This window comes from Pocillopora verrucosa, chromosome 3 (assembly GCF_036669915.1).
Source record: "Pocillopora verrucosa isolate sample1 chromosome 3, ASM3666991v2, whole genome shotgun sequence".
In the NCBI taxonomy this organism is placed as follows: domain Eukaryota; kingdom Metazoa; phylum Cnidaria; class Anthozoa; order Scleractinia; family Pocilloporidae; genus Pocillopora; species Pocillopora verrucosa.
The window spans coordinates 7,393,466-7,415,482 of record NC_089314.1 but is presented as its reverse complement, the minus strand read 5'-3'; the positions used below and the strand labels follow the sequence as shown (position 1 = coordinate 7,415,482).

Here is a 22,017-nt window from a genome sequence, read left to right as displayed (position 1 = left end):
ACTCCAGCATTTCACTGAACATTTCTCTTTCTTTTTGTGGCATAAAGGTCATCTATAATATGTTGAGCCAAGCTATTACTACTACAAGGAGTGATCAATAACAATGAAACATATTTTAAAAACATTCAGCACTTCCGGCTTGCGGCTTATCACGTGACTGGCAAGCTTGACTGGCCGTGGAATGCAGAGTTCCCTTGTGAAATCAACTGAGTGATTGAGTGAAGTTAACATTTTAGCGAAAGAATCCTTGTGTTTCCTCCTTTCAGCCCGGCTCTGACCTTGTAAAACAGTTCGTTATGTAAATTTCACTTAACCAAGTTGAAGTTGTACAACAGCTGTGGCTCACTTTCGTTAAACACGAGCATGTGCTATCGTCGAGTAAAGATGAAACAGGTAAGGGTTGACTGTACTCTGCCAACGTAAGGGAGAATGCATTTATTAGATGGCTTTTACTAGATGTCCAAGATATCTTACCCGTGTTCGCTTGAGAAAATGTAATATTGCCCAGTTCAGAGCTACTTAAATGAGTTTTGTAGATTGATATTTGAAATAGTTGTTTATGTAAATATGAGATCAGCAACCTTTGATGCTTCATCATGATAGTGAAAGTTGCCTGTGTCATCATTTCCCTGTTTATATTTATCCCTGTTTATTTTTATGGAGCTGTGTGTATAAATTCTTTGTTTTTCCAGTATCTCTCTGTTGTTTGGTTGTTCGATTGTTTTATTTCAATAATTTGAGACTGTTCCTTTAAAATCGATGAACTTCGAATTCATTGGTAACTGCTTGCAAAGAGTACATCACTTTAAAAGTAATGGTATCGTTTAATCGACATCAGTTTGCAAATTAAAGCTAAATTTACCACATTTAAAAGCATATCAGCTCGGAAAAATAGTCGTTATATAAGTGAACCGAAATTTTAAAGCCAAGACACCCGTTATGAAACGTTACTTAAACCTGATTCAAAAGTTGTACACTGTAAATCATAATTTTGGAATCGATACTAGTTGTTTTAATGCAACAAGTATTTATGATCATGACTTTGCCCCGCTTCCTTTCCCAACAGTTGTTGAATTCATAACTGTCACTCACTTTAGTATTGACTTTAATTGAATCATCTCTATCTTGAAGTTAATTTTGATGTATTAAATTTGCCATTTTGACAATAGTTCTATATCTTAATTGTTACTTTTTGCTGCCGTAATAACTTTTCAAATATCACCGCTATGACACTGCAGAGTATATACTAAGTTTGAATCTTCTAATGGTGAGATAATTCTACCTGAAGTTCAGTAATTAACTCTCAATGGCTTCACTTCAAACGGCTTTGCTTTGCTCAATTTTTTGTTAAAATTTCTTGATCACATTCGACATCAAATGCATGGGAGTATCATTTGTGACTAAATCACTCCTATCAGTTTCTTACCTCTGTATGGTGTTCATTTTATTTTAATTTACTGCTTTTATGATTTTGATTGTACTTTTGGACTTGATAGTTTTTCAAAGTTTAGTAATGATCAGTTGTATTATTTCCAATGCCTACTTAGCTTCTTGTTTCAAATCTAAGCTACTTTGAAATGCTCTCTTTCTTCTGTTTTTATTTCATTGCTAACTCAGGGTAACTTCTTTACTTGGGTGCCAAGTGTTAATTAAACAACTGGATTCTGTCACCATTTGAAGCAATGATGTGGTTGCTAAGTCTCAATGATTCCAAAAAAAATAATATTCTCTTCAATTGCAATATAAAAAATTTTCAAAGCCCTTGAAACTTCACTGAAAACCAGTGTTGGAGGTTAATGGGAAAAATTATGGATTCATTTGTGTATTCCTGAATGCTGGTTTGCACGAAGAACACTGAGAAAACTCAAAATAGACTCCTGCTAACATTACTAACAGTAACATTCTAGTCTCATACGGTCAACTTTCATTGACAGCGAGGTCAAGTTGCAATCTCAGGCCTTGTTGTTATGAACTATATTTATGCTTGTTTTTCTTTGGAATTTTGTTTGTGATATTTTGTCTTTGTATGCATTTTTAAAGTATATGTGTTTGCTTTTAACTTTTGTAAACAAGCCTCTCTAAGAATCACCATGTTGTGAGTGCCCTGGTTAAACATTAATATCCCTTTCACTCCCAGAAGTGATAAACATGTAACTTCTCCCTATAGTGTTGATACATTATCCAACAGAAAGGTAGTGAGATTACTCAAACTTATCAGATACAAGATATTATCTTGATTGAACACCAAATTCTCATAACCAGTTTACAAGGAAATGTGTAGCAGCAAGAGAAGAGAATTATCAATCAGTTCTTGGGAGATATTCATGAAATAACTAAATTATGAACTTTATAAACAGCTGATGCAAATCATCTACTTAACCATTTTCATCATGTACAGAAATATTTTTTCATTGTTGCTATAGGGCTTTTGTTCCTCTCATCATTTCTTGTTTTTGACATTTGACTCAGAGATGAGATCCTGTTTTAATTACAAATTCAGGTGTTCAGGAGCAAAGAACGAATGTTACATTATTTTAAAACTAAATGTCTGAACAACTAACTTGTAATTTTTTGATGATCACGCCAATTCAATTGTAAAGTGAATGCTTATTCTATTTGATTAAATAGATTTTGTGTTGTTGTGTGTCTGTTTAGGTATTGATCATAGTTCACCTCAAAATGTGCAAAGAACAAAAAAGTGGCACATGAGGTGCAGTCTAGTGTGCTACAGATGTACTTACCACATTTTGATGTAAGAATCCATCAAAATGTGCATATAATTCAGTTTATTGGATAAATAATGATAATTGATCCATATGTGTTTTACTTCCTTGCAGCTGAGTTGCAGAATATTCTGAATTCTGGTTAAGTTCTATTCCAACAGCTGCATTAGTGTTCTGGTACTTGACTGACTTCAACAGCCACAACTTACAGTAATTTTCTCAGAGAGCAGTTAATTTCTCCAACAGCTGGTTGAATTTTTTGCTGTCCACCAGATTAATCACTACCCAGTAGATTGTTGTGAACACAATCTGCCACACAATCTACTGGGTCAGTGGTTTATCTGGTGGATGGTATTGTTGATTCAATCCAGCAACAGCAAGTACCTGAGAGTTTAATTCAACTACTGCTACCATCTCACAGGAGAAGCAACTTGAGAAGTGAGTGTTTATCTTGTATGTATAATTGACATCTAGATATAGATTAATGTTTAAAAAAATAAAAATAATAATAATGATAATAATGATGATGATACTGATGATAATAAATAGATCTTCAGCTGACAATAGAGCTTCAGTAGTCTGCAACAGAGTGCATCAACTGATAACCACAACTACTTGATTTGAGCTCCATTACACAGTACATGTACATGTGTAAGGATACATTGTGCACCAGTATGATGGTTAACATTCTCAACTTTTTTTATGATAACATCATATTCAATTTTATATGTAAACAAGAATTAGCATGACACAGCATAGTGAGGTAAGAATGTTCAGGAATATAAGTACATCATAGACAATTTACAGAGTCAAAACAAAACTAAGCTTACATGTACTTGAATTTTGTTTCGCTTATTTTGAGGTGACCAATGAAAGAGTTGCCAGTAATCAGATAGTTGTGTTCGCACAAAGATTTCTGGAATTGCCACAGGGCAAACAAGAAGTAAGTGACGAGGAACATGAGGATTAATTCTTTGTCAAGTATTAGATTGTTTGAGAAAACTCAAAAGGTTTTTGAGCAGCCACTCAACTCCTTCTCCTCCAGTTGTGCATAAATCCTTAAGCAGACTACCCATTTATAACTCATTGTTGTAGATGAAGTGGTTCAGATTTAAACTGATTTTTCAAAGCTAATCATTCTCATCAATCACAACAAATAAGCAATGTAGGTGTTGAATTAACTTTAATATATCATGATTGATAATATTATGCTCAAGCAAACCATTTCTCCTGCTGACTTGATTGTGGTAGCTGTTTTTGTAGCACTCTTTTGTATTACCAAGCCATTAAAAAAGCTTGAAGTAGCCTATAATACTACTGGTAAATAGAACTTCATTCTTTTATTTCAGAGCAATTTATAGCTGATTTTACAAAATTTTGAACCCATTAAGTGATGTGAATTTCACACTAAACCTTACACATACATGCATGGAGCAAAGTTTACTGGTGGGTTTCAAGATAGCTTGGATGTTTTCCAGGCTTGATCTGTTTTTAGTGCTTTTTGTAATCTTCCATAATTAGTCAGGTCAATTGGCCTCTGAGCTACAATCTGTTTGCATGGTTTTGCCGGCCACTCACAGCTCTCTGACCTTCCCTTAGCTGAGGGTCCATCAGGTGTTTTGTATGATCACTACCTGCTTCTGATTTGGAGTTGTCAACTTGATTGAAAGTGGCAGATTTCTTTGACACAGTTCCTTGTTAAAAATTTCCCTTCTGATCTTATCTCCTCCAATACTGACAAGGGCTGTGCATATTGTAACAAATAATTCTTTTTGCAACACTTAATTGCTACATTTTTTCCAGGGGCAGGAATTTGATGTGCATTGTTTCATGGGATTTCCACAGTCTCAGCATTGGTACCTTTTGCATAGTGTCAGATTTCTTTTTCCCATTCTGGACTGCACTTAAGGTGTTTCTACAGTTCCCTATGTCCCTCAGCTCAATGGTGTATATTTTTCCAGCTCTGGTTCTATCAGTTGCCTCATCAAGTGTTAATGCTTTGATTCACTTCCTGACTTCACAGCTCTTTATTCCTGTTACCAATATGCAGAAGATCAGTTCATTGTTCAATACACATTAAACAACCAGATGCCAATTGTTGTTGCCTGTTTTTGGTGTCAATTTTTCCATCTTCATGTTTGACACTGTGAAATAAGCATTGCTCAACAATGCAAACTGTTGGGTTCTATGTGATCACCAACTAGTAAATTTTTAGCTTTTTGGTAGGTTTCCTTTCTCACAGCACTGTTCTGAGAGTTATTTGTTAAACTTTTTTTCAAGTTCTCTCTTTCAAAAAGGTCCAATCCTCCACTTGATTGCCTTTCAGACTGATTTGAACAGGTGTAATGACTTGCTGATTAAAGACTGTCATATGCATAGGCTGTGGGAATAATTCTACACACACTATACTGTTTACTTTTCATTAATCAAAAATAAATTAGTATCAGTGGCTAATTAAAGACCATCATATGCTTGGGCAGCAGAAATGGTTAAAGCTACAAACACTGCCCTCTCCTTTGTCACTTATCAAAAATGAATCAGTTACTTAACCATCAGTTAATGATGGTTAAGGACCATCACAGTGTTCAACACTCAAGCTGGAATTGTGCTACACACTATTCTGTTTCCTAATTGTTGCTAATGGTAAATAAATCAGTGCCACCATCCAAACACCTTAAAAAAATTTAAAATTATCACTTAGTGCTTTGATAAGAATATATTGTTTCAAAAAGTGTGAAACATATAACTGGCTGCCTTTAAGAAAAGGATCTTAAACTTAAAAATAAATTTTATGCAACCTCTGAGCATCAGGCTTGAGACAAGACCTTAGGTTGATATTCTTTATCATTATTTTGATCTGTCAGTACAGTATAAGCTTAGTTGTACAAACTGTAGAGGTGTCCAGTTTTCTTTGATGTTTGCCACCAGATATGTGAATATTCATATCTTCCAGGGATTTTACATTTATATGGTACAAGGTCATATAAATACACAAATCTATATTGGCTTTGACACCCACTGTGATTGATTTTGTATTTTTCAGTTATTATGACTGATGATTTTAAAACGATTGTCTTTGTAGATTTCTGCAGTGAAGCAGATTGTCCTTAATAGAATTCTGTTCTGAAATAAATTAACCTTAACTTCTACAGTTGCATCAATTAAACATTGATTAAATGGGCAGGACTTGAGGCTAGTTATTGTGTCCAAGCTTAAATATGGTGAATTCCATCAAATTAATTTTATATGTTTCTGTATTGCTTTTATTTTCAGAAGCTGATTGGCAATGTCAGTAACTGTGAGAACTGACCAGAACAGTTCAAAGAACATTTATGGTGACCCACCAAAGATCAGTATTAGTCTTCCAGATATAAGTGAACTAACCCAGAATTTTAAACGCTGGAAGGATGTTCAACTCCCAATTGACATTCTGTTGTTAACAGTGAAGGACTGTGAGTTCTTAAGTTGCTACTATTACATTAATGATCCATTTAGAAGCTATTTCAAAGGGCTTGGTCCTGTATACTTTGGAAGCATTGGTGAAGATCAAGATGTTAAACTGAATGTTGCTTTGATGAAATGCTCAGAGGGCTCTAAAATTCCTGGTGGTGCTTTGACTGTTGTAAAGAATGCTGTCACTCAGCTGAGGCCAAAAGCTGTCTTTACTGTGGGCCACTGTAGTGGTATGAATCAGGAATCAACAAAGCTGGGGGATGTGGTTGTTTCAGAAAAGCTCACAACCTATTCCTATCAGAAAATTACAAAGGATGGAAAGAAATTTTGTGGGTTAACAACTCCTGTAAGCAGGGACATTGCTGCTCTCATTCAATATGCAGCTTATGGTTGGAATCCACCCCTAGAAAATCCTAAAGAAAGGAAAGTTGAAGTCCACTGTGGTGAGGTTTTGAGTGGTTCTGAGCTCGTACAAGCTGAGTGGCGACGAGATGAACTAGTGAAGTCATTTCCTGGAGCAATTGCAATTGAGACAGAAGGAGAGGGTAAGATCTCTTTTTCCTTTGAAGTAACTGTTACTGTAAAATCTACTTAAAGAGATATTTGGATATATTTGTATCCTGGGAGAGAAAATTGTTACTTATATGATATCAGTTGTGGTTGGTAAGTTTTCCTACCAGTGTCAAAGATGCACTGGCTTGACTGTGTGAACATACTGAACTTCTGATCAAGAGGTCTGGGTTCAAGCCCTGGGCTAAAGTGATTGTGTTGTAGTCTTGGCTTTACCCTCAGAGTGTGTCTCTATACCTAGGAGTATAGATGGCTACTGATGAACTTACCAGTATTTCATATACATGTGGAGGGAGTAAGGGTACAGTCTTAGTGGCTGAATGGTATGGGACCTGGGAGAAGCTCATGCTACATGGACTAGCTTTGCACCTAGTATATGTAAGGTGACTTTCCAAAACATATGTCTAGTTCCTTACAAATATTTGATAACAAGTTGGTAACAATGGAAGAGGTTAAAATCAATAGATTTTGGAGCAAATTTGTTGTTTTATTCATAATAGCTTGTTATTGTATGTCTCAGGAGTTTTCAGTGCAGCACATGAACTGAAAATGGAGTGGGTCGTCGTCAAGGGTATTTCAGGATATGCAGATGGAACTGAAGAGAGAGAAAACTGGCAAACATTTGCAAGTGTAACAGCAGCTTCTCTTGTTGCCAACATTCTAAACCAGTGCAGTATTTTTGAAGATTGGCCACATTACAAAGGTAAACAGATCAGCTTTTATCTTTTTTAGGCCTGCACTATATTTGCTCGCAGTCTCTAGCTAGTCTTGTATGCTGTTTAGTTTTGTGTTTTATAAATGTGCTGGAACCGAACTACCAAAACTAAATTAAAAACATGATTAATGACCTATGATCATGCACTGATAAATCAGAACAGCTCTTGGATCAGAAATGTTACATGTTTGTCAGCAATTTCACCGACTCTGCTAATGTTTGGGATTCTTTTAAGCTTTTGAGAGCATTTTCCCTCTGAGAAGAAGACCACCAAACCCCAATAATACACCTAAAAACTCCTGCCTCACTCACTACTTGACTGCCAACTGAAAGCGTAAGGTTGCCAGTATTTCCTCCTGCTTTTTAGGCTTTGGTCTCCAATGATCGATGAATAGCTAAGTCAATATCAGTTTGCTAGAAAGCAACTTGCCCACCTACTAGAATACAAAGATACAAGAAAAAAAAAAACTTCCTTTTTTAACGACGCTGTCTTTCTACACTGGCTGTTTATTTTACAGAAAGGATAATTTTTTCCAAGTATTTTGCTCTAATTTTAAAAAAACAAGTAAATGATAGGTAACCAGACTAAAGAAAAGAAAAATTCAGTTTGTGTATGTGGGCATCCCTATCACGTGTAAAACGATATGTATAACATGTAAGGATGCGTAATGTAATCGCAGGAAATGGCCTTAAACGAGGGAAAAACCTTAAAACTTTTAAGCGGAAAAGGAAAATCGTCAAGGCTGTGTAAAGCTTATCATTTGACCGAAAAAATCTGTCCCAATTAGTTTTTTTAAAAATATTTGTGAAGAATGCGATACAAGTGTGCATGTGCCACAAGTGCCCTTGCAAGTTTTCGTGTTAGTGAATGTCCCTCTTTTTTCCCCAAGTTGTTTATTGTAAGGAAAATATTTTTTTCAAGCTTCTCGGTCGATTGCAAACAAGAGATATAAATGGTACGTCACCAAATCGGTCTACGTGGCGATGACAATTTTTGTTCCTGGTAAAAAAAAAAAAAAAGAGCAAGAAATCTTCCGTTCGCGTATATGGGCGTGCATATTTCGTGTAAAATGATGCACAGTAGGATGCATAATGCAATGGCACGAAGTGGCCTCGAAACCAAATTCCTCAGGAGACGTCTCATGAGAAAAGGAAATAGCTCCATTGCTACTATGAATCTGTTGGTTCGAAAAATCTGGTCTAATTTTTTTTATTTTTACATCTGTTATCACGCAGGGGGTTCTACTAAACAGTTGCCTCGGCCAGAGGTGAATCGCCGTAAGGAAGAGTCGTCTCCGAAGGACGCTCTAACTCCAAAGGAAGGAAAAACTCGTTTTGCAGGTAAAATGAGGACATATCTATGAGCGTGCCCGGTGACCCCTCCCCCAACCCCATCTTCCTTTCCCCTGCCTTTGTAAAATAAATATGCGTGGATCCAGAAAAATGGCATGAATAGTTGCAATACGTACTACTTGCTATCCCCTCATCTTGATGCTTTGCTGTGATGTCTTTATTTTTGTTGTCAAGCAAGGAGTTCCTAGTGACGAAGATTTAGAGTGGCCTTACCCAAGCTGCTTATTGTATGGAAAAGAGGTTTTTAGAGCTTTTCGCTCGATCGCAAAGTAGAGATATAAATGGTATGTCACCAAATCCATTTACGTGGCGATGGCAGTTTTCGTTACTAGCTGGGAAAAAAAAAACAAGAAATCCTCTGTTCTCGTATATAGGCGTGGATTTTTTTGTGTTAAATTATGCACAGTAGGGTTGCATAATGCTATGGCACGAATTTGCCTTGAAACAAATTCATCAGGAGACGTTTTATTAGAAAAGGAAAAAGCTCCATTGCTACAATAAAACTGTCGGCTCAAATAATATTTTCTGGTCTAATTATTTTTTTGCATTTGTTATCATGCAGGTTGTTCTACTAAGCATTTTCTTCGGCCAAAGATGAAACGCTGTCATGAAGAGTTGTCTCCGAGTGATGCCTCAACTCCAATGGAAAGAGGTAAAGTGAGGACATATATATGGGCGTACCTGTAACCCCCACCTCCAACCCCATCTTCTTTCCCCCTGCCTTTGTAAAATAAAAATGCGTGGATCCAGCAAAATGGTATGAATAGTTGCGATACGTACAACTCGTTATCCCCTCATGTTGATGCTTTGCTGTGATGTCTTTATTTTTGTAGTTCCCAGTGACAAAGATTTAGAGTGGCTTTCGCAGAAACTCGATAAATGGAAGACAGTCGGGCGTCGTCTTGAAATTGAGGAGGCAAGATTAACGGCGTTTGACAATGAAAATAGGGAATGGTCTGAAAAAATCTACAAAATGTTATTACATTGGAAAGAGAGGAATGGCTCAGCTGCAACATACACGGTCCTACATAATGCATTGTGTCATTCATTGGTTAATCGCACAGATTTAGCCGAGCAATTTATCACTGGTAATATATCACTAATCTTGCAATTCAATAAAAATACAATTACCTACAAGTATAGTGCCAAACTCTCAGACACCATGCTTTTTGGCCACTGTATCTTTTATGTACGTTTTTGACAGTGCCTCGAAACTGGAAAAGTGTCGCTTCATTTGTCGGTAGCCAAATCAAAGTGAAGGAAGATCATTTGATGCGTTTGTATATTTTCATGTAGTTTTCTGGTAGCGCAAAATTCACTCACTACTTAACTGCCAACCGTAAGCGTAAGGTTGCCAGTATTTCCTCCTACTTTTTAGGCTTTGGTATCCATTGATCGTAAGAAACGAACTGGTGAGTTTTATTTCATCAGAGATAAATTTTTCGATGAATACACAAACTTCCTATTTTAACGACTATGTCTTTCTACACTGGCTGTTTATTTTACAAAAAGGATGGTTTTTTCCAATTATTTTGCTCGAATTTTAAAAAGACAAGTTAATAGGTCACCAAACTCGAAAAAAAAAATCAGTTTGTGTATGTGGGCCTCCCTATCACGTGTAAAACGATATATATAACATGTCGGGATGCGTAACGCAATCGCACGAAATGGTCCTAAACGAGGGAAAAACCTTAAAACTTTTAAGCGGAAAGTTTTCATTTTTAGTGAATGTCTTTTTTTCCCGCCAAGTTGCTAATTGTACGGAAAATATTTTTTCAAGCTTCTCGCTCGATATGCAAGAGATATAAATGGTAGGTCACCAAATCCGTTTACGTGGCGATGACAATTTTTCATCCTGGCAGAATAAAAAGAACAAGAAATCTTCTGTTCGCGTATGTTGGCGTGCATATTTCGTGTAAAATGATGCACATGACACAAAGTGGCCTTGAAACAAATTCCTCGGGAAACGTGGTATGAGGAAAGGAAATAGCTCCATTGCTACAAGGAATCTGCTGGCTCAAAAAAATCTGGTCTAATTTTTTTTTGCATTTGTTGTCATTTAGGTGATTCTAGCAAACATTTGTGTCGGCCAAAGGTGAAACGCCATGATGAAGAGTCGTCTCCGAATGATGCCTTAACTCCGAAGAAAGGAAAAACTCGTGTCGCAGGTAAAGTGAGGAGATATCTATGGGTGTGCCCGTTAACCCCCACACCCCCAACGATTTAGAGTGGCTTTACCAAAGCTGCTTATTGTATGGAAAAGATTTTTTTAGAGCTTTTCGCTCGATCGCAAAGTAGAGATATAAATGGTATGTCACCAAATCCGTTTAGGTGGTGATGACAATTTTTCTTAGTGGCTAGGAAAAAAAAAAAGAACATGACATCTTCTGTTCGCGTATGTGGATGTGCATTTTTCGTGCCTAATGATGCACAGTAGGGATGCATAACGCAATGGCACAAATTGGCCACAATAAATCTGTTGGCTCAAATAAAATGTTCTGTTCTAATTATTTTTTTACATTCGTTATCATGCAGGTGGTTCTACTAAACATTTGCCTCCGCCAAAGGTGAAAGGCCGTGATGAAGAGTCGTCTCCGAGTGACGCCTCAACCCCAAAGGAAAGAGGTAAAATGAGGACATGTCTATGGGCGTGCCCCGCTAACCCCACCCCCCAACCCCACCATCCTTCCCCCTGCCTTTGTAAAATAAATATGCATGGATCCAGCAAAGTGGCATAAATAGTTGCAATACGTACTACTCGCTATCCCCTCATCTTGATGCTTTGCTGTGATGTCTTTATGTTTGTAGTCAAGCAAGGAGTTTTCAGTGGCGAAAATTCAGAGTGGCTTTACCCAAGTTGCTTATTGTATGGAAAAGATTTTTTTGAAGCTTTTCGCTCGATCGCATAGTAGAGATATTTACACGGCGATGACAATTTTTCTTACTGGCTGGAAAAAAAAACAAAAGGAAAAAAAGAAATCTTCTGGTCGCGTATGTGGGCGTGTATATTTTTGTGTCAAATGATGCAAAGTAGGGTTGCATAATGCAGTGGTACGAATTGGCCTGGAAACAAATTCATGAGGAGACGTTTTATTAGGAAAGGAAAAAGCTCCATTGCTACAATAAATCTGTTGGCTCAAATAATATGTTCTGGTCTAATTATCTTTTTACATTTGTTATCATGCAGGTGATTCTACTAAACATTTGCCTCCGCCAAAGGTGAAACGCCGTTATGAAGAGTCGTCTCCGAGTGACGCCTTGACTCCAAAGAAAAGAGGTAAAATGAGGACATGTCTATGGGCGTGCCCGTTAACCCCCACCCCCCAACCCCATCTTCCTTCCCCCTGCCTTTTTGAAATAAATATGCGTGGATCCCGCAAAATGGCATGAATAGATGCAATACCTACTACTCGCTATCCTCTCATCTTGATACTTCGCTGCAAGGAGTTATCAGCGACGAAGATTTAGAGAGGCTTTCGCAGAAACTCGAAAAATGGAAGATAGTCGGGCGTCATCTCGAAATTGTGGAAGTAAGATTAACGGCGTTTAACAATGAAAATAGGGAATGGTCTGAAAAAATCTATGGGCGTGCCCGTTATCCCTAACCCCCCAACCCCATCTTCCTTCCCCCTGCCTTTGTAAAATAAAAATGCGTGGATCCAGCAAAATGGCATGAATAGATGCAATACCTACTACTCGCTATCCTCTCCTCTTGATACTTCGCTGCAAGGAGTTACTAGCGACGAAGATTTAGAGAGGCTTTCGCAGAAACTCGAAAAATGGAAGACAGTTGCGCGTCATCTCGAAATCGTGGAAGCAAGATTAACGGCGTTTAACAATGAAAATAGGGACTGGTCTGAAAAAATCTGCAAAAGGTTATTGCATTAGCAAGAGAGGGAGGGCTCAGCTGCAACATACTCATAAGACACCTAGAATCTCCCGCCTTACCCCTCCCCTCCTTTTAGCACAACCTCCATTTTATAAACCACACACAACCCAATCGGTCCAACGAGGGGCTAATGTTCGAATTTAAGCTTTAGAAACTCATGGTTACTACAATATTTGAGGTTTTCCCTAATGTTTGTCTTAATAATAATTTCACTTGCCACAGAACAAATCAATATATTTTTTTAAGATTTTTGTGTAGCGGAGCAAACAATAGCCTCGATTACCAGCCGCTGTTCGTGAAATGAGCCCACGCTTCTCTCCTTCACGGGACGATCGGAGACTGTACTCGTGAATTAGGGGCAAATCGAACCCCCCAACCTTCCCCCTCCCCCCCAAAAACAAAACAAAAAAACAAGCGAAAACAAAAAAAAAAAAGAACACCGTAGTGATCAGTTAGTGAAAATGTGATTATTTACCTTCGGAATTATAGAGTGACGTCGTCAAAGTTACAAATTACAGATGGAAAGAATTATTCTCCTTATTGTTCAAAAACCCTTCTTGAGTGATTTTCTTTTCGATGGGGGAGAAAGAGAATTTTTACCAAGCTATTTGTTTTTTGTCTACAGACTCGTCTGTAACAGAATTTTGGGAATGGTGCCGGAATCAGTTGAGGGCGTTTTACAACACCATGTGTCAAGTGAAAATAACACCATGGGACCCAGACAACACGGTACACATTAATAGCATTTACATACAAGTAACGTTTTTACAAGACCACAGGAAGCCTGACGGGACAACGAAAAAAAAGCTGGGAGACAGCAGTGAAGTATTTGAAGGTGACGAAGATCATCCCATCCGTAGACGAATTCTGGTGTATGGAAGACCTGGAATAGGAAAGTCTACTTTCACTCAAAAAGCAGCTGTGGATTGGACAAATGGCAGAAAGAAGATCCTCGAAAAGTTCAATCTTTTACTGTTAATCAGGTTACGAGACGTTTGTGATATTTCGGACCTCTGTACCATGTTAAAAACAGCGGAACTGTTGTCTGCTGATAACCCGATGGCAGTCAATAACTTGTGTGAATATGTACGTCAGAACCAGGAGAAAGTGCTGCTCATTTTGGATGGATATGATGAATACAGCGGTGGAAAATCATCCCTAATTCATCAGATTTGGAGAGGCAGTCAACTGAGAGACTGTTGTGTAATGATCACAACGCGGCCAGTGAAAGAGGATGAGCTTAGAGTGCCAAGTCACGCTCAGTTTGAACTTAACGGGTTCGATAGCTGGGAACAGAAGAAACAGTTTGCAAATAAGATTCTTCCTGAAGAGGAAGATGTTGAAGGGCTTCTTGAATACCTAAGAAAGCATGACCTCGTGAAGATGGCAGAGATTCCGCTATTGTTGTTGATGTTGTGTCTTCTGTGGAAGAAGAAAAAACCTCAATTACCAACATCTCGTGCGGAAATTTACGTAGAATTTATTCAGACTCTCTTGGATCATATGGCTATTAAAGACTCAGACTACGTCGCAACAGATAAAAGCATAGATGAATATCAAGAGGAACTTTCCAAAATAGGAAAACTTGCTTTTGATGCTCTTTTGGAGGACTGCCTTCATTTTAACTTCAGTAAATTTCCTAAAGGTGATCTGTTCGAGAAGCTTATTCATGTCGGTTTTTTTCAAGTTTCCAAACTTTCCGCTTTGAACCGTGAGAAGATCGTGTATTTTCTTCACAAGTCCGTTCAGGAGTTTCTCGCCGCCTGGTTCATCGTTCAAGAAGTGAAGGTTAAGAAGAATGAAACTGTCACCTGCCTGTCAGGAATGGATACGTTTGAAAAATCAAAGAAGATGGACGAAGTTCTCAAATTCGTTTGTGAGTTGTCATCAGATGCTGTCGGCATTGTTTTTGATCATCTACACTATGTCGGAAAGAAAGAAGGTCTCACAAATTACAATTTCACTAGGACGCCTTCTGTCGAAGATTTGTCTAGAGCACAAAATGAGTTCATTGAACTCTGTGTCGATTGTTTGTTCTGTTGTCCAGAGTCAGACAGACTAGCTGTGTATTCTGCATTTCTCTTATGTGTTAACCATGTCGTAATGCTTCATGACAAACATGTGTCTACTGCTACTGAGAAAAACTTCTTCAAAGGCACCGCCAGTTTTCCAAACTATTTATTTTTTCAATATATAACTAAATATGATAATCGTGAGGGTAACTGTGATGATATTCTATCCATATTGTCTGACTTGAACGCGGTCGTTTTAGCGTGCTCTGGAGAAGTTAAGGATTTTAAAAAATACGCCGATTTACGCGATGCGAACCTTTTCCTCAAAAAAAGCGAAAAAAAAAACTTTATCTATCTACGTCGCATAACAGATGCTGTTTTTTGCTCTAAACATCTTCCTGAACTGATATCAGCGCCGGTTTGTTCTTCTCAGCCACCTGTGGATAATCTGGGAGAGAATGAGGACAACAACGTTGCACTGTCTCTGACTGAGAACAGATCTGACCAGGCACAACAACATTGTTTGTCACTGGTGAGAGAGGTTGAGTTACGTGTGAAAACAGTTGAGGATTTTGTTCTGTTGAAGAACTTGTTGCCTTTAGTAACAGCTCTTCGAGATATTGAGATATGTGGGCCCGTGACAGATGCCTTGGAAGGTAATTCGATTGAGAACGCGATTCACAGAATTAATTTTACTGACAATCTCCACAGTTTAAAACTTGTGAATATGAATCTAACAGCAAAGTGTGCTGCTTTTATTGCTGAGTCACTGCACCACTCTCCAAACTTGCATGTGCTCAGGTTGTCAGGGAACCCCTTACACAGCGGTGTGAGTCATTTGGCCAAGAATCTTCATCACACGCCACGGTTGACTATTTTAGAGTTAAAATGTGTACAAATGGGAGAAAAGGAATGTGCTGCACTGGCTGCCTCATTACAGTACTTAAACAAGTTAAAAAAACTGGATATGTCTCTCAATGCACTGGGTCACGGGATCATTGAACTGGCCAAGAACCTGAACAGTGTACCCAATCTGACTAAGCTGAACCTGTCGTATACAAATATGGGTAAAGATGAAGCATCAGCACTGGCTCTTGCACTAAAGGATGTACCAGAGCTGAGCGGTCTTGATATGTCTCACAATGCACTGGGTCACGGGATCATTGAACTGGCCAAGAACCTGAACAGTGTACCCAATCTGACTCAGCTGAAACTGTCGTCTACAAATATGGGTAAAGATGAAGCATCAGCACTGGCTCGTGCACTTAAGGATGTACCAGAGCTGAGAAATCTTGATCTAGGGTGGAATCCACTTGGCAGAGGAGTCAGGGACCTAGTTCAGCATCTCAGCAGTGTTCCAAAGCTGGAGTACCTGTATCTGTTTAGTGTTCAGATTGAAGAGATTGAAGAGTTGTGTACAGCAGTAAAAGGGAGAGGCATCAGTTTGTCCACTGATTACCATGTAAGAGTCTTTTTGTTGTTTCACTTAGTTGTATCTAATCTTTAGTTAGACGTTCCTTAGAATTGCACTAGATATTGTTCCCAGCAAGTTGCTTTTGATAAAATTTATCAGAGTAGTCTGCATGGGAAAGAATGTAGACATCAGGAACAGTCACTGTTTTCGAAATTTTCTATTTCTATTTTGTGACATCAGGAGCAATTGTTGGGGATGGCGGAGACCGTAAACAGCCCATGTTAAGTACTTTAATGGTTCATGTAATGCTTCTTTGACTATGGTTTCCAGAAAAATTTGTCTAAGATTAAATTAAGACATAAACAAATTTAGCTTTCAAAACTTTGATATTATTTACAGACAGTAGTTTCCAGTGTAGTGGATGCTTGATTACTGAAACCTAATTGAAAACTTTGGGAGGTTGATTCATTCGAGTTCATTCGATCGGCCTTTGAGTTTTAGCGAAATCTTGTTAGAGAAATCTTCTGTAGCTATTCCTTACATAAGAGAGAGAGAAAAAGATGAATTGTGAGAATTTTTCTCGGACCAAACTTCTTTGCGCAATGTTAATTTTTGAATTTTTTAGGCTTGTGTTGTTATTATTAGATGCTTTTATTTGGGTTTGATTATGTGCCCTGAAATTTCTGTGAACCCATACATGCTTTGGATTTGATGACGTTGTTCCTGACAATCTGTAGCAGCATCTATTCGCTTTTATTAACAGGAAGCGTTAACCCAACAAAATAGAAAGAACCAAATAAAAAAGGTTTTTTCTTGTGTTAAATCCAAATGCGTGTTTTGAAAAGCGAAAATCATGTTGATTTTATTGTCATAAATTTACGTTTTAAAGGTTTGTACTGATGATAGGAAATAATTCACCAAAAGTTGTAGGTGAAATGATTAACATCCAAAAAGAAACCTACACGGTGCTATAATTTACTTGCACTTAAATGGTTTCATTCTTCTTATTTATCAGTTGGATTCTTTTTGTCTTTAGCTGCACTGCTCATGTTGAGTAACTCTGTCAGATGCTCGTAGAGCCCTTGGTCGCCTTTGTCATAGAAGCCTTTTTTATTTTTTTAAGAAAAATTAAAGAACAACATTGTAAAAAGTGAATTTGTCAAAATGACTATTTCAAACCTTACACTCTAAAACCCTTTAAGTGCGTTAAACGAAAATATATGGCTAAACCCTCACCAACATAGAATAAAGAGCAAAGTACTCCGGGTTTGGTAATAAGGAAAAAAAGAGAAAATGGCGAGAAGCAATTGAAAAAAGAAGAGAGGCGGGCATGAAATTCGATGGGTATATATATTTTTTTTCCTGAGGAGGGAGGGGGAGACTGTGTACTCGTATTGCATAAAAAAAGGAAGAAAGATGAAAAAGGAGAGAAAAAAAATCAAGTAAAAGTGTTTAAGAGGGTCACCACTGACGAGCGCTTCGGCTCGTTGTTTCCATTCTGTACCCAAATAAGAGCAAAATTACCACGTCCTGAATAAAATAAAGCGCCTGCACAGACTAATTAAACTAGTGGAGAGAAGAAGCCTTTTTGAGGTGCAGTTTCCATTGACATCTCATTCAGCTGAAAGATCTAGAAAAGACGTTATGTTATGCAACCAGTAAAATTAGTGCTTTACGAATGAAACATTGCTGTGCGTCATGCGTAAGCGCCCCGCTAGTAAACAAACGAAAAAGCAAAACAAATCGTTTTAAAAGCTTAAACTTCATAGGTGCGACCCGTGACACGCGGCCACCAGTCAAACTCGGCACTGCGCTATAATTTACTCGCTCTTAAATGGTTTCCTTATTCTTATTTATCAGTTGATTTTTTTTCTTCGTTGGCTACACTGCTCATATTTTGTGACTGTCAGATGATTGTAGGGCCCATCGGTCTTCCGCGTCACATAAGCTCATTTTTGAAGAAAAATTAAAGAACGACATTGTTGATGATGAAGTTGCTCAACTAACTATCGTATGTGTTTGTCTCTGCTTGGTTTCGTGTCAGTGTAAATCCTAAAAAGTGATATATTTTTGAACTTCAATTTGGCACACACCGTGGAGCTGATTCTTTGTACACTTTACGCAGCTTCCCATATTTTTGCGACATCCCTGAACATAAACAATTCTTATTCTCATCGCCATCACCAGAATAAAGGACCTGCCTTCGTTACTCGTTGCTGTCTTGTCTTTCCTGTGGAGTTGTGCGTTCCTTTTTGCTTCTAGGAATACGGAAATGGTACATCTTCCTTCCAATCTCAAAACTAAGCAAACTAGAAACTACTGTAGCATGAAATAATACGAGGATAGCTAAGGAGGCGTTAGTTCAGCGAGGCACAAGTGAGAACATTTAAGTTGTTTTGAATTTTTTTTTTTATCATTATTTTTTTTAAGTGTCTCGTATATGATTGAAACAGTATTGACAGAAAAGTACGGTTTCATTGAGAGGATGCTCCAAGGAAGGTGAAGAAAAACATTAAAGCGAGAACACCGAATCATCAAAAAGAAATATTTAGAGTTGTCTGACTTACAATCGTGTAACAATTATGTTTGTGGAGAAGTTAACTGGAATAAAACTCGTTGCATGTAGTCGTACAAGGTTGGAAAATTATTGAATGATTTGAATGATTTGTATGCGAAAAATAGTTTCGAAGATATTAGACAGTTTTCGTCCTATTAAAAAAAATTAATATTTATTGTAGTTTATGTGTTTGTTAACCTTCATCTCATTTTAATCGTCAGGGACCATTGTTGTTTGTTATTTGAAACTGAGATCTTTTTCCTTGCTGTAAAATAAAGTCTTGTAGTCAATTGTAGATATTTGAATTCAAAATAGTATGTTCTCTTTCACTGCCCGCTATATGGAGAAATGTATTTGAATGCGACGAATACTTATCTTGTGTGCTAAAATGTAATTTGAGTGTTGCATAGAATTAATGAAACAGGTGTATTTTTCCAAGCGAAGGAAACTTAATATTCCGATATACGTGGGGAGTTTCAAGGTGTTTTAAATATTTATCTGGTGTGAAAATGCAAGTTGAGAGTTTCACATAATTGGTGCTGTGGTTGATGTTGTGTCCTTTTTTTGTCCTGTGTTAGGAAATTGATATAGCAGGTGCAAGGTTGATCAAGCGACCTCTTACAGAAGCTGAGCTGAAAAAAAAAGGAATAAGGTTCAGAAAAGAGCAAGATGGTGACGACGACGACGATGATGATAATGATGATGATGACGACGAAGAGGAAGATAGCGATGATTTCGATGATGATGATGATGATGATGATGATGAAGCTGACTGAACGCACGGAAGAAAAGGTTCCATGGCAACTGATTTAGCGAGCAGTAAGAAGAATGATATTTCAGAATATGTTCCATCAAATATTTTTGGTCGCGCGCGGGATTGGTCTAAATGCATCGTGTGACCGAATATCCACTAGCTCAAAACTGCAGAATATCCTTGAATAAACCCTACCTGATATTCCCCGATTTTCAAACTTTTCGTCCATTACGGTTTTTGTTGGCTGTTGGTTGTTACAGAAGAAAGGACATGTTTTTGTGTTCATACAGTTGTACCAGCGAACACTGAAAAGTGAACATCTTACGTAATAAACGGTGAACTTTTCGTAAACACTTTCCCCGCGCGTTGCAAAAATAATACAAGGAAGATAAACACAATAGCCTCCATTTGGCGCAAAAATATTTTCGTATATTTGTCCTTAGATATTATCGGTTGCTCAAAGCTCTCACTTTTCCTCGAGCTTCACTCTCGGAAACTTTTCGCATCTCGGAACGGATAATTTCCGAACAGCAAAAGATACGAAAAACAACGTGCATATATTCGCGCCAAATGGAGACTACTGTTTATTTAGAATTTCGCAAATTTCTGGACGTGCTTACTGTCTCTTACGGCCCTACACCTATATTTCAGCAAAACGTATAAGAGCAGCGTCGAGTTCAAATTGGAAACTTAGATAATTTACCGTCAGTATTTCCCTCCTCAGATTACGCAAATTTTTAGTGATTTCACGTTGTTGTTTTGCAGGGGACTGCTGAGAAATGAACTGAGTTTTAAAACGCAGGTGCTGAGCCAGTGTTCTGCTCATAATTTAGACCTTTAGTTTGTCGTGGTGGTTTCCTGAAGTTCCCAAATTTCTAGTCCCGCGTGAAACGTCTTATACTGTAACCGGAAATGCAAGTTCTTTTCAGCAGTAAATTACCTGGATGTTACTCAGTGTTTTCGTCGATGTGAACGCGAAACGAATTTCTTAGGACGTCAGAGTAAAATAGTTTAGCATGGATCCTAAATGTGACTTTTTGACGCGAAGAAAGAGACTCCTTTAGTCGTTTATGCCAGGCTCTCCTCTTTTGGAGACAGTCAAGGGTGTGAGGTGAGACATTGGAGGTCTGGGAAGGAGTGAGAGGAGCTTCCTTTCCTTCCCAAACCTCAATTTTCACTCTCCCAATAATTCGATCTTTTCAAGCAGCTGAGACCCTGGCAGAAGACAAGCTCAATTTATTTCAATTAATTAACTCAAATTAATCAACTCAATTACTTCAAACTAATTAGTTCAATTAATTTTAATTAGCTGACAAGCTTATTTTCTCCTTACAAAAAAAGCCGACTGAGAAAAGGAACAGATGAATGATTCCTTGAGCTTGGATCAGTTGACAGACAGCGTTGTACTTTCAAGAAGGCTTATTTTTCGATGCTTTACATTGATGATGCTTGAAATTGGAGATATATGGGAAATTTTTTCATTATCAGAAAATTTTAAGTCGATAATTGGTGTTACAAACTTAAATGCTTGTTTGTCTCACTTGTCACTGTAAATAGAAATTTAGTTGGTTTGTTTTTACCCAACGTTGTCACATTTTTTAGCCTCACTTTTATTGATTTATTAAAAGGATTTTTGTGAAATATCCTTGTCTCTTTGTAGTTATAGATGGCATGAGTGGTTGAAAAAGACTCTAGATACGACCTCTATCCTTGTTGCCTGGATCCTAAAGCACAGCCATTGAAATAGTTCTTTAACGGCTGAACGCACCACGCATAGAATGATATTTGTGTGCAGAGTTTGAATACAAGTGACTAGTATGTAGTCTTTAGTTCGATATAGGCAGCCCCTGTATGTGAGGAAAAACTGGTTAATTTTCTTGGTTCTGATTTGCTTTTTTCCTCGATAATTTATCGCAGAATCTGTCGGCCTGACTTGTGTAACAATAACGCCTTTCTTGACCCACCGACCGACCGTTTTTAATATTGTTTTTGATGATTTGATTTTGTATGCATGTTTGTTTTTTCCTATAACTACCGTCGTTCCTTAAGTTGTTTCATTCAGTCGGCCGGCATTAAAAGACATCTAAACATCCTCTCCTTTTTACTGCTGTGATTTAATTCTATCAAATGCTAAACCTGGCGACGAAAAAACACAAAAGGCGGAAAAAAAGACAGAAATCATTGCAAGCAGTCTCCTTTTTTGTCGTTTGTCCCCTTCCTCCCCCATTTCTCTTCCGCAAGAGCGCACTAAAACAAGCTTGATATCCCAAACATTTATGATATTTCTCGTGCACAGCCTACGATAGTTAGGTAGGTTTCGGGCTTAATTCTCCCGAAAGGGGATTTTGCTTGCGCCAGCTATTAAATAATCAGAAGAGCAGATTGGTTTGTTTTTTCAAATTATTTTATTTTAGATCACATTCAAGTTGTTTTGCAGCCCAATTGGTATCACGGAGAACGCACAATTTTCACTTCATATATGAAATCACCATCATATCCATTGGCGGGAAACGTGTTACATAACTTTAAGGTTGTTAACTCGTTGCAAATTATAATTAACTGGAAGCTGATATAATG

At 37.7% G+C, this 22,017-nt stretch overlaps 1 protein-coding gene across 1 annotated transcript; it reads left to right on the top strand.

Moving 5' to 3' along the window:
- The first annotated feature begins 202 nt into the window (after nucleotides 1-202).
- On the top strand, nucleotides 203-21,057 carry LOC131782759 (NLR family CARD domain-containing protein 4-like). Its single transcript, XM_066163680.1, has 13 exons — nucleotides 203-393; nucleotides 2,838-3,161; nucleotides 5,997-6,721; nucleotides 7,267-7,449; nucleotides 8,698-8,802; nucleotides 9,377-9,466; nucleotides 9,648-9,902; nucleotides 10,878-10,982; nucleotides 11,350-11,439; nucleotides 12,002-12,091; nucleotides 13,329-16,177; nucleotides 19,265-19,505; nucleotides 20,206-21,057. Exons 3-12 carry the CDS (start codon nucleotides 6,010-6,012, stop codon nucleotides 19,460-19,462), a joined length of 4,677 nt encoding a protein of 1,558 aa, XP_066019777.1. The 5' UTR covers nucleotides 203-393; nucleotides 2,838-3,161; nucleotides 5,997-6,009; the 3' UTR covers nucleotides 19,463-19,505; nucleotides 20,206-21,057.
- Nucleotides 21,058-22,017: the final 960 nt, after the last annotated feature.